This window comes from Carassius gibelio, chromosome A22 (genome assembly GCF_023724105.1).
Source record: "Carassius gibelio isolate Cgi1373 ecotype wild population from Czech Republic chromosome A22, carGib1.2-hapl.c, whole genome shotgun sequence".
NCBI classification, from domain to species: Eukaryota; Metazoa; Chordata; class Actinopteri; order Cypriniformes; family Cyprinidae; genus Carassius; species Carassius gibelio.
This window is the reverse complement of record NC_068392.1, coordinates 9373400-9392865: the sequence shown is the minus strand read 5'-3', so window position 1 is coordinate 9392865 and position 19466 is coordinate 9373400. Positions and strand designations below refer to the sequence as shown.

General features: G+C 38.4%; 1 protein-coding gene across 3 annotated transcripts in view; it reads left to right on the top strand.

The window, feature by feature from the left end:
- Nucleotides 1–18588, top strand: part of LOC127943135 (protein strawberry notch homolog 2) — a 296904-nt gene extending 278316 nt beyond the window's left edge. For all 3 annotated transcript variants that reach the window (XM_052539331.1, XM_052539329.1, XM_052539332.1), the window contains 27 exons: nucleotides 5845–5994; nucleotides 6497–6580; nucleotides 6838–6937; nucleotides 7028–7188; nucleotides 8266–8399; nucleotides 8483–8573; nucleotides 8703–8846; nucleotides 9457–9680; nucleotides 9770–9923; nucleotides 10072–10248; nucleotides 10329–10426; nucleotides 10729–10811; nucleotides 10900–11088; nucleotides 11218–11339; nucleotides 11440–11571; nucleotides 11656–11791; nucleotides 12058–12170; nucleotides 12846–12917; nucleotides 13028–13136; nucleotides 13225–13296; nucleotides 13417–13560; nucleotides 13648–13742; nucleotides 14004–14096; nucleotides 14287–14418; nucleotides 14578–14654; nucleotides 14737–14927; nucleotides 15244–18588. In XM_052539331.1, coding sequence (XP_052395291.1) covers nucleotides 5845–5994; nucleotides 6497–6580; nucleotides 6838–6937; nucleotides 7028–7188; nucleotides 8266–8399; nucleotides 8483–8573; nucleotides 8703–8846; nucleotides 9457–9680; nucleotides 9770–9923; nucleotides 10072–10248; nucleotides 10329–10426; nucleotides 10729–10811; nucleotides 10900–11088; nucleotides 11218–11339; nucleotides 11440–11571; nucleotides 11656–11791; nucleotides 12058–12170; nucleotides 12846–12917; nucleotides 13028–13136; nucleotides 13225–13296; nucleotides 13417–13560; nucleotides 13648–13742; nucleotides 14004–14096; nucleotides 14287–14418; nucleotides 14578–14654; nucleotides 14737–14927; nucleotides 15244–16055 — 4089 coding nt within the window. In that variant the 3' untranslated portion in view covers nucleotides 16056–18588. The remainder of the gene's footprint in view (nucleotides 1–5844; nucleotides 5995–6496; nucleotides 6581–6837; nucleotides 6938–7027; nucleotides 7189–8265; nucleotides 8400–8482; nucleotides 8574–8702; nucleotides 8847–9456; nucleotides 9681–9769; nucleotides 9924–10071; nucleotides 10249–10328; nucleotides 10427–10728; nucleotides 10812–10899; nucleotides 11089–11217; nucleotides 11340–11439; nucleotides 11572–11655; nucleotides 11792–12057; nucleotides 12171–12845; nucleotides 12918–13027; nucleotides 13137–13224; nucleotides 13297–13416; nucleotides 13561–13647; nucleotides 13743–14003; nucleotides 14097–14286; nucleotides 14419–14577; nucleotides 14655–14736; nucleotides 14928–15243) is intronic.
- The last annotated feature ends 878 nt before the right edge of the window (nucleotides 18589–19466 follow it).

Below are 19466 nucleotides of genomic sequence, written 5' to 3'. Positions count from 1 at the left end.
CATTCATCTGTTCTTTCTTCCTTTGTCTTTCCATTGTTTGTTTGGTCTCTTTGTTTGTTTGTCCATTCTTTTAATTGATTGTCTGCTCTTTCATTAATTTTGCCTTTCTTTTTTCTTTCTTTCTGCCCACTTTCTTGTAGTTCATTTACTCTTTCATTTGTCAATCTGTCCATTCTTTTTCTTTCTGTGTGACGTTTTCTTTCTTTATGCCATTTGCCGCCTTTCCTTCTTTCCGTTTACCTGCTTCCTTTCACTCGTTTGCCATCCATCTCCTTTAGTCTTTTGCCTTCTTTCTCTAAGTTTGCCATTGTTCATATTTTTATTTTTGTTTGTTTGGTCCTTCTTTCTATTTGCCATTTTTCTTCCTTGTATTTTCAGATAATCTTTCTTTTTTGTATTATTCTCTCTTTCCATCTGTAATTGTATTTCTCCTCTCCTTTACCATCTCTTTTATCACTGTCCTTGATCTTTATCGTCGTCCTCCCTAAACAAAATAAATAGGACATAAAACATTTGAGGAAGCTTGATGTGATAATCTGGCAGTGACGCTTCAGGCTTGTCTGCAGTTTTCCCGTCAGTGCTGCTTGGAAAGGTTCAATAAGTGTCATGCTGTGGTGTAACCTGACACACTGTCGTAATAATGAGGCTTTATTACAGTACGGGAGTGTTAGGAGATATTTGTCTGTTTTTTGTTTGCTTTTTCACTCGTACACGCCAGCTTTACTCATTTTACACCAGAGTACAACCACCAGCTTGTCTTGCAGGTGCACCTTTTTCCTTATATTTCATACAGGAAACGTTTACGCAGGCTTACAGTAAATGATGCATTTCTGGTGGTCCCCACAGATGAGTGTTGCCACCTCATCTCTACCGGGTCTGTCTTTATTTCCCCCCCCGGCAATGATTTTCAAAGCTCTTCTACTGTAAATCACAGGCACAGAGGATATACTTTGTCGTTTTCTTGTCATTTCCAGCTTTTGGTTGTTGAATGTTTGTGCTGACAATGCATGGTGGCGCCTACTGAATGGGGGAAAAAAAGGCTTTAGGAAACTCTAGCATCTTTGCCCAGTTCAGCCCAAACCAAACAGACACCTCAGAAGTCTTCAAAGCAGCCTTGGTTTTACAGAGCACCACATCCAAAAACCCAAACAGAACTGAAATTGTCCATTCACAAGGCTGGAAAGTGTCGAAGCATTGCAGGATTTGTCTTCCGCACTGCAGGTTATGGAGTTCAGGTCAGCCTGCTCTGTGGATGAAACTACGGTGGGATTTAGGATGGATGGAAATGAATGCTGAGATTTTCCTCTGTTTGTGTGCCGCCTTTGCAACCACACTGCATTCCTGTAAATGCAGAAGTGACTATTATTAAACATATTGCTAGTGAAGTAACAATATAACAGCATTAGTATACTTAGATAAGTGTACGGTTGCAATTAAATACTATTTTGATGCTTAATAAATCTGACAGTCATTTCCGAGATATCCTATATCTTATCTATGATTGTCTATATCAGATAATATGATGATATTAAAGTTATATTTAGCAGTTTAAACAACAAAGAGACAATTTTGAATAATAACTAAATATGATGTTAACAACTGATCTTGTTTTAATAAGAATTATTGGCCACAAAAAAAGCAGCATTTAATCGGTCACTTGCCGGAGGTTGCACCATTTTGCATAATGCAAATAGTTGCATTATAAGAATATGACTAAGTGTGAAGATTTTGTGTACATAGTGCAAAGACTTAACCATGACAAAATTTGTTGAAAAATGACTTTAAGTATTGATTAGTTCTTACAGCCTTACATAAGTGTAATGAAAGATCAAAGAAACCACAGAACAATGATGGATTTCACTAGGATGATTAGAAAATGACCCTCAAACCTTGAGGGTTGAACTGTTATTTGCAGGCATTTTACCTTGTGATCATTTAACAAGGTTCAATTTAGTCAAATATCCATCGTCTCACCCAAGGAACAAAAATATGGTCTCACTAATTCAAGGTCAGTGAGTTCATGTAAGGCCGCTTGGTAGTGGGCGGAATTAATTCCTTTTGATGCATTTTCCCGTATGTACTTTTATATTCATCTTTAGCATAAATCTATTAAAAGAAAAAACAGTTCTGCTGAAGTTTTTGTGATGGGTTTTAAATGTTTCCCACTTATTAGTTTCCTTCTCAATTTCAATTTCACAACATCTTTGCTAACAAATGGAAAAGTCAGCATTTTTTTGTTTTGACGTTCCGTTTATGCAAATACGTTTCAGGAAAAGTGAAATATTAATAACATTCATCAATCCAATGCCACTCTGTCATCCTGAAGCGGGGGAATCCCTGTTTGCTGGCTCAGCAGCAGAGAAAAGGAATGTAGAGAGGAGGCGGCCTGGCCTTCCAGGAAGTCTCGCCTTGTTCCTTGCGGTTTGCCCGAAAATGTACAAAGTTAAATTATGCCATTTCCATTTGCTAAACAATATCCAAAGTCATTCTCCATGGTGAACTGCAGAACAGTTTAAGTTTGTTTTTTTTCCCTACTGGAATCAAACTGACTTCGGGGGCTTCTTTGTTCCTTTTGGCAGTGCTTTGCAATTGTGTCCTCAAAAGATCAAAGAAAGCATGACTGCAGTCGTTTGATCAGTGCAAATGATCAGCTTGTGACCTCAGGTTTCAGAATCCCCCTGCTTGATGGTTCCAGCAGTGTTTTGCGGAGCACCTTCACTCCTGAATTGAGTGTGTCCTGGGTTTTCAGTGGGAGTGAATTCCAGTGCTGCGAGTCTATGTCAGGTCTAAGAGGAGATGGAATGTTGCCATTCTAGATATGGGCATAAATGTGGTTTTGTCTGTTGTCAAGTCATTCCGTGTTCCATAAGCACTTCATCCTTCCCAGCACAATGAAATCAATGAGAAACATTTGAATGCGGAAAGACAACTTAACCACTGCCTGGAGACAAGAACAGACTGTTGCTTAAACAGTCAACTAATTATGGTGTGAATTAGGCCTAGACTTTTAATGAAGTCTGGGTTTCATGCTGCTCCAATAAGCAACATTTCAATTGTAGACAGTTGGAAACAATTAGAAATCTAACATTTTCAAGGGTATTTATGTATAATTAGTAGTGGTCGACCGATATATCACTAAGACCAATATATCTGCATTTTTCAAATATCAACATCGGCCAATACGTTTTTTTTTTTGGCTGATGTGTTTGAGGTGGGACTTTTATTTTATTGAGAACGCCTGAGCACACAACTCTAACATTCACCCACTTCATTGTTAGCTGTCACTGTTTAATAGTTCTGAACAAAGGATGTATTATAACGAAAAAAGATTATAACGATTGCTCTTATATTATTAGTAATAGAAAGTCAAACATTATAATACTTTCTCGTTTAAGCGTCAGCATTCAGCAAATACACATTTAAATAATTTAAACAAATATTTGAATGTCTAATAAACACAAAGAGAGCGCTGGAAACGCACAAGTTAGCAATATTTCTTATTTATTGGCATGAAGTTTCTTGCAGAAAAACAAACAGCTATAGGAGTGCAACATTCTCGAAAAAAATTATATGCAGAGTGGACTGCTGCCATAAAATGAATGAAAAACATTACTGCAGGCTTCAACCCGGCTGCATTCATGTCTCTACAAATGAACTTTGCGAGCTTAGAGTTTATAGCCTCTTTCCGTGCAGCATTTAGAGGTGCAGACGGGGGGAAAATAGGTGTAGTGCTGCTGTGATATGGGAAATCACGATCGCACAATTTGCGTACCACTTTGTCCTTCTTTATATTTTGACCTTCAGTCCAAAACCCAAAGTGCTACCATATCGAACTCCTCAAGTTATTCGGAGTTATCACTCGTCTCTCATGTTGCACAGGTTTATTGCTGTTGTTCTCCATTTTCTTTGCAAAACACTAGATGCAGCGATTGAAACCGTGAAACTATAGGTGCGTAAAATTGCTGGGTATTTTCTGTCCAGCTTTCGCAACGCCTACTGTACTTTCGGAATTCTTTATTTTTATCTTTTTCTGCTTGTTTGTGAGTTTTGTTACATCTATATTTTTTAATTGTTTAATTCTTTTAAAATTAATAGTGTACATATTTGGTTGAAATCGATTCCCTGTTTTCGTTTTTGAAACTTTTTTTGGTTGGTCCGATCGATTGTGCAATCGATTTTCGAACGAAAAGTGACAGCCCTAATATATAATTGTATAAAAACTATATATATATATATATATATATATATATATATATATATATATGTATGTATATGTGTATATATATATATATGTGTGTGTGTGTGTGTGTGTGTGTGTGTGTGTGTGTGTATATGTATATGTGTGTGTGTGTGTGTGTGTTTTTTACATTTTTACATTTTATTTCAGGTATATTTAATATGGTCATTAAACAAAAAATATGTATTACAATTTATATTTATATAAAATAAATATGTAAATATTATGTTTCTACACAATATGTTATATAATTTGTGTGTGTGTGTATGTAGTTTTAAAAAAATGTAATGTAAAGTAAAAAAAAAAGTGATATGGATGAGATCTTAGATAAAAAAGAAATGATGCATGATGGCAAAGTTTTCCACTGTCAGTTTCATGTCACTGCTTTTAATGTGTTTATTATCTCCATCATCAAGTATAAAGGAAGTACCAAGACTTTGAATTTGTGGCTTCTAACAGAACTACCATGCATTTTTTTTTAAACCTTTTATCTTTGTGAAAGAAGACGCAATCGAGCACCGAGATTCTCACGAAACTGCTGTGACCCAACTAACATCACAAACCTACACACCTTCCATGTTGCAAAAAGTCATGTTTTGTTGCAGCTATGATTCAGCGGTTCACACTAACAGCTTCTATGCACATGAATGCACAAAGAATACAAGGATCTAGAGCATTGTGATATATGAATGTATCAGTACGTACACCCCTGAATTTGAATAGATTTTAGATTGTAAACAGCTCGTTTTGAGGTCAACCTCAATCTGACTCACTTTTCTTCTTATTCTTAACACTGAAAAATGGCCCTTATTAATGAAATGGATCAAATACCACAGCCCCTGGAAACTCACCAGTTCTTGGTTGTTTACCACTCGCTCGTTTTCTTCGAACAGTGAAGAGTTCTTGGAAAATCTTAGCTGTGCAAAGAGCGTTTCGAGCCCCTTCAGCTCCCTCATACATTCCATTATAGCAAGCAGACACTCTACAATACAAAACTACAATAGCCTCACCTCTGATTAGTGGAGTACATTGTCCTTCACAGCTAAAGCGTAGTGCAGTAGTGTTGTGTGTGACGTACCATCTGCACTTCATCTGCTCGTGTCTTAATTAGATTGTGGGTTCAGTGGTTCAGGGTATATTTACTCAGCGTATATCTCTCAGCTATCTCTAATCTGAACTCTTGGGCATACTGTTATTTATGAATTATGCCGTTTATACATTGTAATTTGTCTCACAATCTCCACCACATTCAGATCAGGCATTAACATTTGTTTCATATCCAGATAACTTAAGAAGTTTATTTTCTTAAAGTGCGCTCACATTTACCATGGCTCACTGGATGAAATCCAATCATTTACATGATTTGCCATGCTGAGCTATGCTTCATATATCTCTACCTTATTGACCAACCTTGGACCTTGTTTTCACAATTTTAACAAATGTTTTATATATTGTCTTTTATTTCATGAATATGCCTTTTATTTTCTCTGTAACCTTTCACAGTACCTGGTCAAGAAGTAAAATAGTGACTGGTAAAATTGTTCTTTTCTCTCTCTCTCTCTCTCTCTCTCTCTCTCTCTCTCTCTCTCTCTCTCTCTCTCTCTCAGGACCTCTCTGGTCTGGATGATCTGTCGATCTTCTCCCCTCCGACCGACTCTTTATCCGAATACACGGTTAACAGCTTAATCAACACTGACATGCCTCCCAATGTGCCCACGATATGGGACATCAAAACATCACCAGCATCAGTCCCAGAGGTGAGGCTAATTCCTGACCGCAAATGCACACACACTTATTCCAGTCGTGGTCGTGGCCTAATGGTGAGAGTCGGACTTGTAACCTAAAGGTTGCGGGTTCGATTCTCAGGTCTGGAATTGTTGGTAAGGGGATTGAATAACCAGCGCTCTCTTCCGACTGAGGTGAGACCCCTGAGCAAGGCACTGAGGCCCCAACTGCTCCCTGGGTGCCGAAGCAATATGGCTGCCCACTACTACTGTGTGTCTGCACTTGGATGGGTTAAATGCAGAGCATACTCGGCCACACATCACTTCACTTCAAATGCTAATGTTTACCTTAACCAGTTGTTTACAGTCGTTTTTGGCATTTGTGCTGAATATTATTTCCGTAGTACGAGAAACCACACCTGTGAATGACACACCCATGAACTTTGTTCCTGCTCTGATAGTAAAGCATGTGATATTTTTCTATTGGCTTTAACTTTCTCTTTCAATCTCTTTTGTTTCTCTGTTTCCTCCTCAGATGAATTCTAACAGGTTTCAAGGTTTAAACTCGTTGGATGACATCACTGCTATCATTAATACACCACCCATTGGAGGTTATCAGGTAACTCCCAATCAACAGTTGTTAATTGCTCTTAATAAAAGTAATAAAAATACTATTAAATAATAAAAATATATTTTTTGAAAAATATATTAGTAATAGTATTTTCTGTTGTGTTTAAAAACAAATATTTTTACTAAAATATAAATATAATTTCTTTAACATGTAAGAAAAATTTTAAGTTCGCTCTCTCTAAAGTCAAATGGTCTTTCTCTTTCTGTTTTTCTTCTCTTTCTTCATCTTATCACGTGTTTCCACAGAGACCCCGAGCACAGCCAGAAGAGGAAGAGGAAATCGAAGTGGAGGAGGCAGAAGAGTTAGGTCATGTTGACACCTTTGCAGTCTACAGACCCTCTAAATGTTAGTGTTGCTTTTATGTACACATTTAATGGCTATTAATGTCATATTGGGAGATTCATATTGTGTTCACTCTCTGTATTGCTGTCTCAGCCAAGATAGGAATACCCCATCCAGACCGAGTGGTGGAGACCAACACTTTATCCAGCGTACCTCCTCCAGAAATCACTTACACCCTGTCCATCCCAGAGCCCACCATCAACAGAGGCATGCTGTCTGCCTTGCAGCTGGAGGCCATTATTTACGCCTGCCAGGTACCCCTGACCAGCTTTGCCTTAGTTAAACAACATGCACAACAAAACCTTAAAATAAAACAAAGGACTGAACTCAATAATATAGTTTCAAAAATATCCTTGTAAATATTTGTTTATTTATTTAGAGGCTGTTTACAAATTTTATTATGTCAAGTTATTTGTTTATTTATTGCTTTTTTATTTATTTGTTTTAATTATTGTATTATTTATATATATATATATATATATATATATATATATATATTGTTTTTATTTATTTATTGTTTAACTCTGAGCCTATTTACAAGCCATTTTTAAATTGTACATATCCTGCTTTATTTATTTATTGTGTAATTTGTCATTTTTTTATTCCGCTAAATTACTAAATATATTGTATTATTTATTTGTTGATTTATTTCCTTTATATAATGTTTTATTTTGAGATTATTTACAAATAATTTTTTTAATCTTTTAAATCCTGCATAACTGTACATGTTTATTTTTGTTTTATTGTGTTATTTGTTTTATTTATTGTATTATTAATGTTTTTTTTTGTTTTTTTTTCTCATTTTAAAGTTTACCAACCTTATTTGTCTGGCAGAACTTTTATGACCAACATTATTTACTATAAACTACCTGCTGAGACTTTGACATCTTCAAATGTTAATAATTTGGAATAATTAATTAAAACAATACAAGCATTTAATTAAAACAAACTTATTTAGTTATTTTGATATAATCAGCTACTATATATATATATATATATATATATATATATATATATATATATATATATATAAAGGTGCACTAAACTAATTTTGTCAAATGATGTTGATATTTGAAAGCACCAATACAAACATGCCCATACCCCAACCGGACCTAGTCCCTATTTGATAACTCTGCCCCACTGCTGATGTCAGAATCTGCTATGCCTACTTGCCTGAGCATATTCAAGCAAAATCAACGTAACTCACCTATCAAGAATCCAACAAAAAAATCCCTGTAGTTCTATCATAAAAACATAGTCATTTCAGCATCCCACTGATTGTTTGCAGATATTTTTATAAGTAATTTTGACTTCTTTATAACACTCTACAGCAACATGAAGTGATCCTGCAGAACAACCAGCGGGCTGGCTTCCTCATAGGGGATGGCGCTGGAGTTGGCAAAGGCCGCACAGTGGCTGGCATCATTCTAGAAAACTACTTAAAGGGAAGGAAGAAATCCCTATGGTAAGCGATCTCCAGATCCATAAAACTCCACATCAAACACCGACTCTAGAGCCATAGCCTTATCCTCCTCATCTCTCCTCCAGGTTCAGCGTCTCCAATGACCTGAAATATGACGCAGAGAGAGATCTCCAAGACATCCATGCACCCAATATACAAGTGCATGCCTTGAATAAGGTCACTATTACTCTGCAGCTCAATCCAGCAGCCCTGTTAACGGAGATCACGTTTCCAGTGTAGCAAATTCTCACAGACCTACCTTGTAGCATTACTCAGCATGGCTAACCTTAACTGTTTTCCATGCAGATAAAGTACGGAGACACAGCTACCTCAGAAGGAGTCCTGTTTGCCACCTACGCAGCACTAATTGGGGAGAGTCAGGCAGGTGGGCAACACCGAACGCGTCTGAAGCAGATCCTAGACTGGTGTGAGCCGGATTTTGATGGAGTTGTATCCTTTGCCTTCTATGTGCCTAAAATCGTTTTTGTTGGCAGGGGTTTTCTATCTTTGTGTTGCCTTAAACTCCTTGCAAATCACTTTTCCAAAATTAAAATAATATTATTTTGATTATTTCAGAGTTAGTGAACACTGAATAAAATATTAATATTTATTAAAATTCTGCATTAAACTGAAGTTGAAATTCAAATCTGGAAAACATTTGTAATAATTGTAATAAATATTAATAGTAATAAATATGACAATATTTTAAAATATTTTTGTTTACATTTTTATTATATTTCTAGATGTTTTTTTCTCACCAGCATTAAAATATGGTTTTCCGTGTAATTCAATACTATTTTCTTTGTATAGCATTTTTTTACTTGGTTTATTTATTTATTTTTTTGCTTTTTTTTGTGTGTGTGTGTGTATATATACTGTATATGTTTATATTCATGTTACTTTGTTTAACAGTTGTTTAACTGTTAAAATACATTTTTGTTGGAACTTATTAATAAGAGTTAAACTTTTCTTGTTTCTGACCCCGGTTGGAAATGTTTTTTTTTTTTTATAAGGGTGAACAATGAAGCTGGTTTAACCCTTGACAGTAGGCTTCTTTTAGATCATATTTGACGAATGCCACAAAGCCAAAAATGCAACATCCACAAAGATGGGTAAGGCCGTGCTGGATCTGCAGAACAAGTTGCCATTGGCCAGAGTGGTGTACGCCAGTGCCACAGGTGCCTCGGAGCCAAAGAACATGATCTATATGAGCCGTCTGGGGATCTGGGGAGAGGGAACCCCCTTCAGAACCTTTGACGACTTCCTCCACAACATTGAGAAGAGGTTTGCTGAGGAGCATAAACTATGTCATATCAAATATGAAAAAACAGTTCTTTATGGATCTGTAATCTAAATATACTCTTCATTTATAGGGGCGTGGGAGCCATGGAGATTGTCGCAATGGATATGAAGGTCAGCGGGATGTACATTGCACGCCAACTCAGCTTCTCAGGAGTCTCATTCCGCATAGAAGAAATCAGCTTGGATGATGATTTCAAACTTGTGTACAACAAAGCTGCTAAACTTGTGAGTTGTGAGAAGAATCCCTGAAATCCAAGCCATCCCTCTCGCTTTTACCTCAATGTGTATTAGTGGTTGATCTAAATTAGTCTATAAATGCGTTACTTTGCTGTGAACATGCATCTGATACGTATATGTGATATCTCCTTTGCAGTGGGCGGAAGCTTTAGTCGTGTTTATGCAGGCCGCTGACGAGCTCTGTATGAGCTCCAGGAAATCCCTGTGGGGTCAGTTTTGGTCATCCCACCAGCGTTTCTTTAAATACCTCTGTATCGCTGCCAAGGTGCGCTGCCTGGTGGAACTGGCCAAAAAAGAGTTGGAAGCAGGGAAGGTCAGTCCGATCAGTGACCCTGAACTCTCTATTTATTATTTGTTGCTATAGGCATTTAACAGATGTTTTCCTCTCTCTAGTGTGTCGTGATAGGGCTACAGTCAACAGGTGAGGCTCGAACCAGAGAAGTCCTTGACGAAAACGACGGCCACTTGGACAGATTTGTGTCTGCCGCCGAGTAAGTGAATTTTGGGCATCATTGAAACCTTTCTAGAAATATAGGGCCACATTATGACTACTTCTTCCAGAGTAGTGCTCTTGCAGTTTCACAATGATTAAAAGGTTTCTCAACATGTTACTGTGGACATCTCACAGGCCGTGTATCATTCTGAAACCTAGTGTCATCTGATTGTGTCATCATCTGAGTGTCATCAACACAGTCATCCTATAATAACCACATTCTTACGCCATTGGCCGTTACACAAAAACAACTTTTCTAGTTGACTTGTTGACACAATCATGTGTTTGTGTGTTCCTCAGGGGTGTGTTTCAGTCTCTGGTCCTCAAACACTTTCCGTCAGAGAAGCAGAGAAGAGAAAAGGGAGCGGGGAACAAGAGGAAACGTGAGTATTGTTGTACTTCAGAATCACTTTCCATACATTGCCTGTCTTTGCTTGTGGCCTCATGGTTTGATTTAACGTTCTTGCGCAGGTAAGCCACGGGGGCGGCAACAGCCAAAGCAAGCCCGACAGAGTACTGATGTAACGGGAGTGATCAACATCAGTGATGACAGCAGCACAGAGTCTGACGCCATGGACAGCGACTCCAACTCCTCGCCAGACTCAGTCCAAGACAACACTGATGATGTCATCTTCGTCAATCAAACCAGCTACCAAATGGGTATGTTGACTGTATTATATGTTGCAACTCATATTATCTCCATGCATCCTTTTGTTTTCCCAAAAAAGCCACTTACAGCACCTTTGAAATATACATAAGCAATTGATTTTTGCTTTCATCCTTCCTTAGCACGGTTAGAGGAGATGAAACAAGGGCTTCTCAACAAGATCGCTGAGCTGGGAAAAGAACTACCACTTAACACACTGGATGAGCTCATTGATAAATTTGGAGGTCCAGAACAAGTTTCAGAGGTCATTATTTATGTATTTATTCTAATAGTCCAAGGATAGTTACAATTCAAAGACAAGGGTGCATCCAAGCGCTAAACATTCTTTGTGTTTATGCGTCTAGATGACGGGACGTAAAGGCAGAGTGGTGCGTCGGTCTGATGGCAGCGTCCGATACGAGTCTCGTGCTGAGCAGGGCCACACTATAGACCAAATCAACATCAAAGAGAAAGATCGCTTCATGAATGGAGAGAAGGTGAATCTCAGAAAGATAATCGCCAGCCTTTCAGCTCTGATTGCTTTTGTGCATCCAGTAACACAAGTGCTTTACTCACTTCAGTTGGTAGCCATTATATCAGAAGCGGCAAGTTCTGGGATCTCACTTCAGGCTGACAGAAGGGTGCAGAATCAGCGTCGGAGGGTTCACATTACCCTGGAGCTGCCTTGGAGTGCGGACAGAGCAATCCAACAGTTTGGTGAGTCGGCAACATTACCTTATGTCTGTCTAAGTTTGTGGCCATGCACTAGTCATTTTGTCTATTCTAAGTGGGACAGTCTACCAGCTCCAGGCTAGATCACAAGTTCTTTTGAAAAGTGGTTACACTGTCAACACCCAACGTAGCGTCAGTAATTCCACCTGCATGACCAAGCCACAGCCACTAACCTTTTCATAAAAGTTATCTTCCCATAAAGAGAGTCACTGTACAACAGCAAATAGCTGATAATATTTTCTTTTCCTCAGGTCGTACTCATCGTTCCAATCAGGTCACAGCACCGGAGTACATATTCCTAATCTCTGAACTGGCAGGCGAGCGACGATTTGCATCTATCGTGGCAAAGAGGCTGGAGAGCCTGGTGCGTCCTTGACATCTAGTTTGCTTTTCCATTTCTCTGTATTATAAAAATGATAATTACATATTTTAATTACATGTTTTTTGTTCGCATTTACATGTTATATCATTAAAGTGCACCTATTACGCCCCTTTTTACCAGATGTAATATAAATTCCCCAGAATGTGTCTGTGAAGATCCAGCTCAAAATAACCCACAGATCATTTATTATATCATTTTAAAATTAACTATTTTCAGAGGAAACACACACTGTTTTCTATAGCTATCTACGCTGTTATATAACCTGAACAATAAAATAAAAACAGAAAATCACTCTCTGCTCTTGACTGAATAACTTCTAAAGCTTTAATAAGAAGACATTTTTAACTTGAATGCTGCTTTTAAATGCTATCGCGTGTAGATAAACATGGTGAATTGTGTTCGACTCACTCTCTGCTAATACAGCGTTTCAGTCAGTGGCTGTGGGCGGGGCCTAAACAATGTGATGTCACAGTTCTCAGAGAATCAAAACAACATGTCTCATTATGATTTTGTTCACACACTGCAAACACACATTTATGTCCAAACACCATGTAAAAGTGGATTTTGCATAATAGGTGCATATACAATATATATATAATTATTATTAGTCCAATATCTTTTAAATAAAGTATTTTTAACCCTGTTTGCTTTTCACAGGGAGCTCTAACTCATGGTGACAGGAGGGCCACAGAGTCTAGAGACCTGAGCAAATACAACTTTGAAAATAAAGTGAGTAACTGTTTGATATAGAACAATGAAATTGTAATATTGAATTTGTAAACAAAATACTCAGATAAGTCATGGACTAACCCGTGGTCTGTTTTGCCTGTTCCTCATAGTATGGCACCAAAGCTCTAGATAAGATTACCAAAGCCATCCTTGGTCAGATTGATAGCAGGGTACCCCCTCCAAATGACTATCCAGGTGGCGACGCCATGTTCTTCACAGGTAAATGGGTTCTGTGCATTACTCTGTTAAAATGTGGATATGCTAGAACCTTAATCTCACCAAAGCCACCAATGCCTTCTAATCTTAGACATGAAGCACGGTATGATCGACGTAGGGATGCTATGCAGTCAATCCCGCTTGGGCATCAACATTGAAAAAGGTAAGGTTTCTACAAGAGACTTTTGCATATCTGTTTTGTACACACTTGACACATTTCATCACATGCTAATCACACACATCCCCATATTTCCCTACGTCATGTGACTTTATGTGGCTTCAGACTGCAATATCACCAAGTTCCTCAACCGGATACTGGGCCTGGAGGTGCACAAACAGAACTCCCTCTTTCAGTATTTTACGGACAATTTCGACTACTTGATCGAAAAGGACAAGAAAGAGGGCAAATATGATATGGGGATACTGGGTAAGCAGCAGTTCTTCTGTTGGTGTGGTACTTTAAATTCCATTAATCTGCTTGGCTGACGACAAGAAGATATCTGCTTTCTCTCAGATCTGGCGCCAGGCAATGACCAGATTTATGAGGAAACACAGGAGAAGTTTCTGACTGCAGGAAACCCTCAAGATGGTCAAGTTATCTTATATAAGGTGAGGTTGTTGTTTTTTTCCAAACAAAACCACTCTTTAATGGCAGAGCTCAAAAAATATGCCTAAGGCACACAAGTTTCATGTGACACACACTACAAACATGCTAATCAGCAAGTTTATTTTGACCGCTTACGCAATGAGGACTGGTTTAACAGCCGTTACTGTTAGCAGTTCCTTGATGGAGAATAAACCACACTGCAACCATTGTGGACCTGTCTGATGAACACTATCTCTGACAGAGCTGTTTGTTTTGTTGCACAGATAAGTGTCGATAGAGGTATGACATGGTTGGAGGCTCTCCAGAAGGCCCAAACTCTCAGCAACCCGGAAGAAGGCTTCTATTTATCCCATAAAGTGAGTATATGAGCAAAAAAATCTAATCTTTCCAAATTTGCATGCTGTTTCCTTGTAGTAACACAGGAAAGATGGTTCCTTGGAAGAACCTTTCAGGGGTGAAGGAGGGTTCATGTGTCATCAGAGTTCTTCCGCAGTTGTCTGATGTTGACTCTGCTGATGAACATGTTTGTGCCTGTCTCGTTTGCAGCTGAGAGGGAACTACCCATGCGTGCTGCTAGCCGTGCAGGGCCAGGAGCGCAACATGATCATCTACAAACCAAACATTGGCAAGCAGGCCCAAACGGAAAGCCTTGATAACCTCCAACAAAAATACCACAAGGTGTGTTCAAACTCTTCATCATAAATGTAACGATCAGAACTTGATCAGAGCAAAGGAGACCTTCCTAAAAGTGACATGCACGCTGCTGTGGAAAATGTCTCTGCTGCCATCTGGTGAGCATTAAAGGTTTTTAAGTGATGTCTTCTACCCTTGCTTCAGGTCACTCCGGAGGAGGCACAAGATAGCTGGGAAAACCAGTTCACATTCTCCTTCAGGAAATGTAGCCATGCTAACTGGTGAGAAAACCTTCCAGACTTCTAACTTGATACTAGTCAAACTGAGCTCAGAGGATTTAACGTCTATGCATTTTACCTGCAGGAACGGGAGGTGTAAGAAGGTAGAGGAGGGTCAGGAGTGCTTAATGGGTACTCGATTGCGTCAGTATCACATGTTGTGTGGCGCTCTGCTCCGCGTTTGGAAGCGTGTGTCTGATGTGGTCGCTGACATCACCAATTCCAGCATCCTCCAAATTGTCCGCCTCAAAACCAAAGACAGCAGCAAACAAGTTGGTGAGTAAACCCCTTCTTGAGAAGTGTGATGTTGTGATGTTCTAGGTCAGGTGTTTCAAGCTCAATTCCTGGAGGGCCAGAGCCCCTACAGAGTTTAGGTTCAACCTTAATTAAACATTAAACTTATTTGAAAACTACATGGGATGTGTGTTGGAGCAGGGTTGGGTCAAAACTCTGCAGGGCTCCGGCCCTCCAGGAATTGAGTTTGACAACACTGCTCTAGGTTGATAACCAAAAGTTTCTAGGTTCAACAAAAGCACTGCAGTCATTTAAAAGAAGGCGAAATCTTGTAATTAATGTTGTCTCTTCAACCTAGGTATTAAAATCCCAGAGAACTGCGTGTCAAAGGTACGTCAGGAGTTGGCAAAGATGGATGCAGAGGTGAAGCAGCGCCATCGAGAGAAGGAGCAGCAAGCTCAGGAGCAGCGTCAGGCTGAGGAGCAACAGAGGCTGATGGCACAGCAGCAAAAGTTTTTCTCCCAAAATTTGTTTACCTCATCTATGCCAAATCCCAGCCTTGCCAGCTTAACCACTCGGTACATCCCCTTCCCCTCGTTCCCTTCCATAAAATACCCTTTGGAAGAAATCCTTGACTTGACGGTTCAGAGATCCTCGCCCTCCTCCCAAGTTAGCACTCAGGCTGACCTGGGTGTAGACAACCTCTCCAGGCAACCCGAACCAATGGTGGACAACTTTAACCTTGAAGTGTTTATTCAAGAGCAGCAGCAGCAACAACCACAGCAGGAGAGCCAGGCCACACAGGAAAGCAGTTCAGCACGGGACACAGAACTGTTAGACATGATACTGTCTTTGAACTCATTTATAACGGCCCCCAGTCAGACTACTCCTGCCTCTTCCTCCTCAGATGCACCTTTGTCGGTACCCATGGTCTTGTCAAATTCCTTCTCTTCTTCCTTGTCCAACTTCACTCGCTCACTTACACCACCTTCATCGTCTTCCTTGACGCCGCGCATCTCTCTCTCCCCTACGGACCAGCAGATGCTCCCAGTACCCAACAGCCACTGCAGCTCTGAAGCCATCATAGACGTACGAGAGGTGTTGAACAGCATGCTCCAAGGTGGAACAGAATCTCGGCAGTCCGTCATTAAGTACCCACAACCCGAGTGAGATCCTTCCAATCGGACTCTCCTTTACACGTGCACACACTCAGGGCTGTAGTCTGACCACTGCCGGCGTCCTGCTCCGCCACTGTCCTCGGTTCCACAAGCATGAGATTCTGCTTCATAAGATGGGAGGAAGTCTGGGGTTCGCTCGAGTATGATACTTAAATACTTTGTCTCCATACTGTGGATTGATACCGAGGTTGTCACCCCAGTTTAAACATCCTGAGGCTTTAAAGAGTATTTGATTTACCAAGAGTGAAACCAAGAGATTTTGCTCAAGATGGAGCATGCAGGAATGAGAAGACACTCGAGGTACCATTTTGGTTCCTCATTGGAGGAACCCTCTGGGGAAGCACCCAGCCACCTTTAAAGGTGCCTCAAATGTCCTTTTGAGTCCTGAGAGATCTTCAGAAGATATTTTAAATGCCTCAAAAAAATTATTTTATAAACCGGTCACTGGAGAAACTTTCTTTAAGAGTTACTAAAGGAACTGGCTGGAAGTTCCTTATCGAACATTACTGACTCTCCAAGTGTGCCTACAGGTTCTCCAAAGGGTTCTACCGACCAAAAGGAACCCCAAATGGTACCTCAAGTATCTTCCAGTTGCCACAGAGTCCATGTGGGTCTAGTTGAAGTTGTACAAATCCCACATATGCAAAACATACCGCAACGTTCACTTCGGCAAGGAGCTTAACCTTGGTTTTGCATTGGACATTCATCAGCTTTACATTTCCATGATGAACTTCTGTTAGACAAAACACTTTTCCCGAGGAGCAAAAGAACAGGCTACTGTCGAAATGTGCCTTTGGAACAGACAGTGGAATGTAGATGTAAACACAAACTCCTGCACTGTCCATGTGCAGATGTTTGTAACGTATTTATTGCCTTTATTTATCGGGCCTTGAAAACGGTGTGCTAGTAGGAGAGCGTAACTACTAACAAATCACTTACCTGTGCAGCTGTCTCTCTGTGGTTCTAAAATAGAACCGTCTGTCCTGCTGTCCCGTCCCGCAATGTAATTAGACAGAATGGTAACAGTCTTTTAGCGGATTGATTTATTGATCCCAAAAGGAATTTAGTAGCACTTTGTCCCTTTGTTAGTAAGGTATTTTTCTTATGACCTAGAAACTAAAAAATACAATCCAGTGTGGATATAAAAAATAATAATAATAGCAGAATTCATCATGTGATGCAATCCCTGGTACAGTCAAACTTTTATCTAGTTGAATTAAAGCCCTTTATTTAATAGTTTCATTGTTAAATGTTTAAAATATTTGTAAGGTGTATAACAATTTCTTGATTGTTCTTCATTCGTTTTAAAAGGGACATGTTTTAGAATGTTTATATTTATATAAATATAATTGTAATTGTGCAGACAGCAAACAATATGACAAACAATCGACATTGCTCTGCTGCACTGGGTGGTTGTATGTTATGTTCCTTTTTTATGTTTATCTTATGCAGATGATGCATTTTTTTAATATTTTCACAGCAGTAGAGAGATATTAATATCGAACTGAAACCCAAATATTCACTTCAAAGGTTCATGGCTCTATGGTGTTAAAACCACTCCCTATCTCAGGATGAAATTTATGTTCAATTAGTTAGATTTTTATTTAAATCAGATAAAATATATCCAAATTTTTAATGTCTGCGTAAAGATATGGTTCGTCTCGTATGTAAAATCCTGTCGGTGACACATATTAAAGATTATTTATTTAGCCATTATTGCATATTCACTGCACAGTTTATTTTATTTAGTTCATTAAAGGAGATTCTTTCAGCCAAATTTGCACTTGAACATTTTTATGTGAAATTACATGTAGTTCCTTTCTCCTGCAAATTGTCGTTACATACTCATTCAAGAATTTTAATGGTTCCATAATATTTTAGTGCATCACCGTTTTTTTACCTTACAAGTGATTCACAAAGTGTCCATTTAGTTTTCTCAGTGCCTTCCTAAAAATATCCAGGAAGATGAACATGTGACTTAAGTTTCGGTTATGCATTCTAATAAAGCATCTTATACAAGGAAAGCACTATATGATGAGGCCATGAAACTGGGACAAAGTCAGATTAATCTGTTACTAAATAGAAATCCATCTGACTTGCTCTGTGTATGATTTGCACTAAACAGCATAAAGGAGTTTCTTTCTGGTTTGTGATTCAGTGCTGCCATGTTTGTTTGCTCATACCCCTTCATGGGAATGTCCAATACTGTAAACATCTCGATTGATTGGCTTAGCTTTTATATCAGTATAGCATTTACATAATTTATTGCTATGAAAGAAAAACATGCTACTGACTATGTGTATCTTGAACTGTTTTATTTCTGTGTTCTTATGCTTTTGTCATTTTCTATAGGCCTATTTATAATCTAGATCCAACTGTATATATCGTGTAAAAAAAAAAAAACTAAAAAAACATTGTGCCTTTCGACTGTTTCTTAAAGAAATTGTTTTCTACTTGTATCTAAAGAATGGAACATATTACAAACTTTGCTGTTGACAAAGCGAAAAAATAAAATGTTCAGATTATGGAGTTTGCTGTGCAATTATTTTTGGTAAATTAATTAAAATTATTGTTGTATTATTATATGTTGCCAACAAAAAAATTGTAGTTTACTGATGACGATATTGAAAGGAAAAAATGTTTTAATGTACAATTTTATTGCATATATTTTAATTTGAGAGCACTTCTTGATTTTTCTCCAATAGTATATACAATTTTTTTTTTTTTTTTTTTTTTTTTTGTGGCTTTGTATGTTTAAATATGAATATATATATATATATATATATATATATGAATAGGCCTATACACATTTTAGAAGGCATTGTGGCTCTATGGAAGTTTACTAAGGCCGCTATTGGTCTGGTTGTGAACAATTGATTTAATGATTCTGTATGGTATATCAAATGATACCATTGTATTACCATCATGGTTTTGGTGGCAATGTCAAGAAATATGGTAACACCATTGTACCTTTTGGAGGTGTATGAAATGTCATAACTAATTTAAAATTATATACCATTTTGTATTACCCTTGACACCAAAGACCACTAAGTTTAGACTTAGAAAAGACTGGCTAGCCCCTATAAATGCGGTGGTAAAACAAAGCATGTTCATTCATGATAGCCTGCTATTTTGCGTAATATATGTTCTCTTTCTATTATTTTAAATAATCTTACCTTAATTTTTGAGTGGGAATCATGTTTACTGGAGGGACAGTCAATGTGTTCACTGTGGAAACTAGCAGCAGCTAACACTTCTGTCAGGCGTGTAACCGCGCCAATACTGCGCGTTCCCGACTGAGGGCGTCATTGTGTAGGGGAAACAATTATTTTACACTAATGAAAAATATTTTCTCAGAGGCAAAAGTTATGTTTTAGACAAATTAACAAATAAAAAAATATTT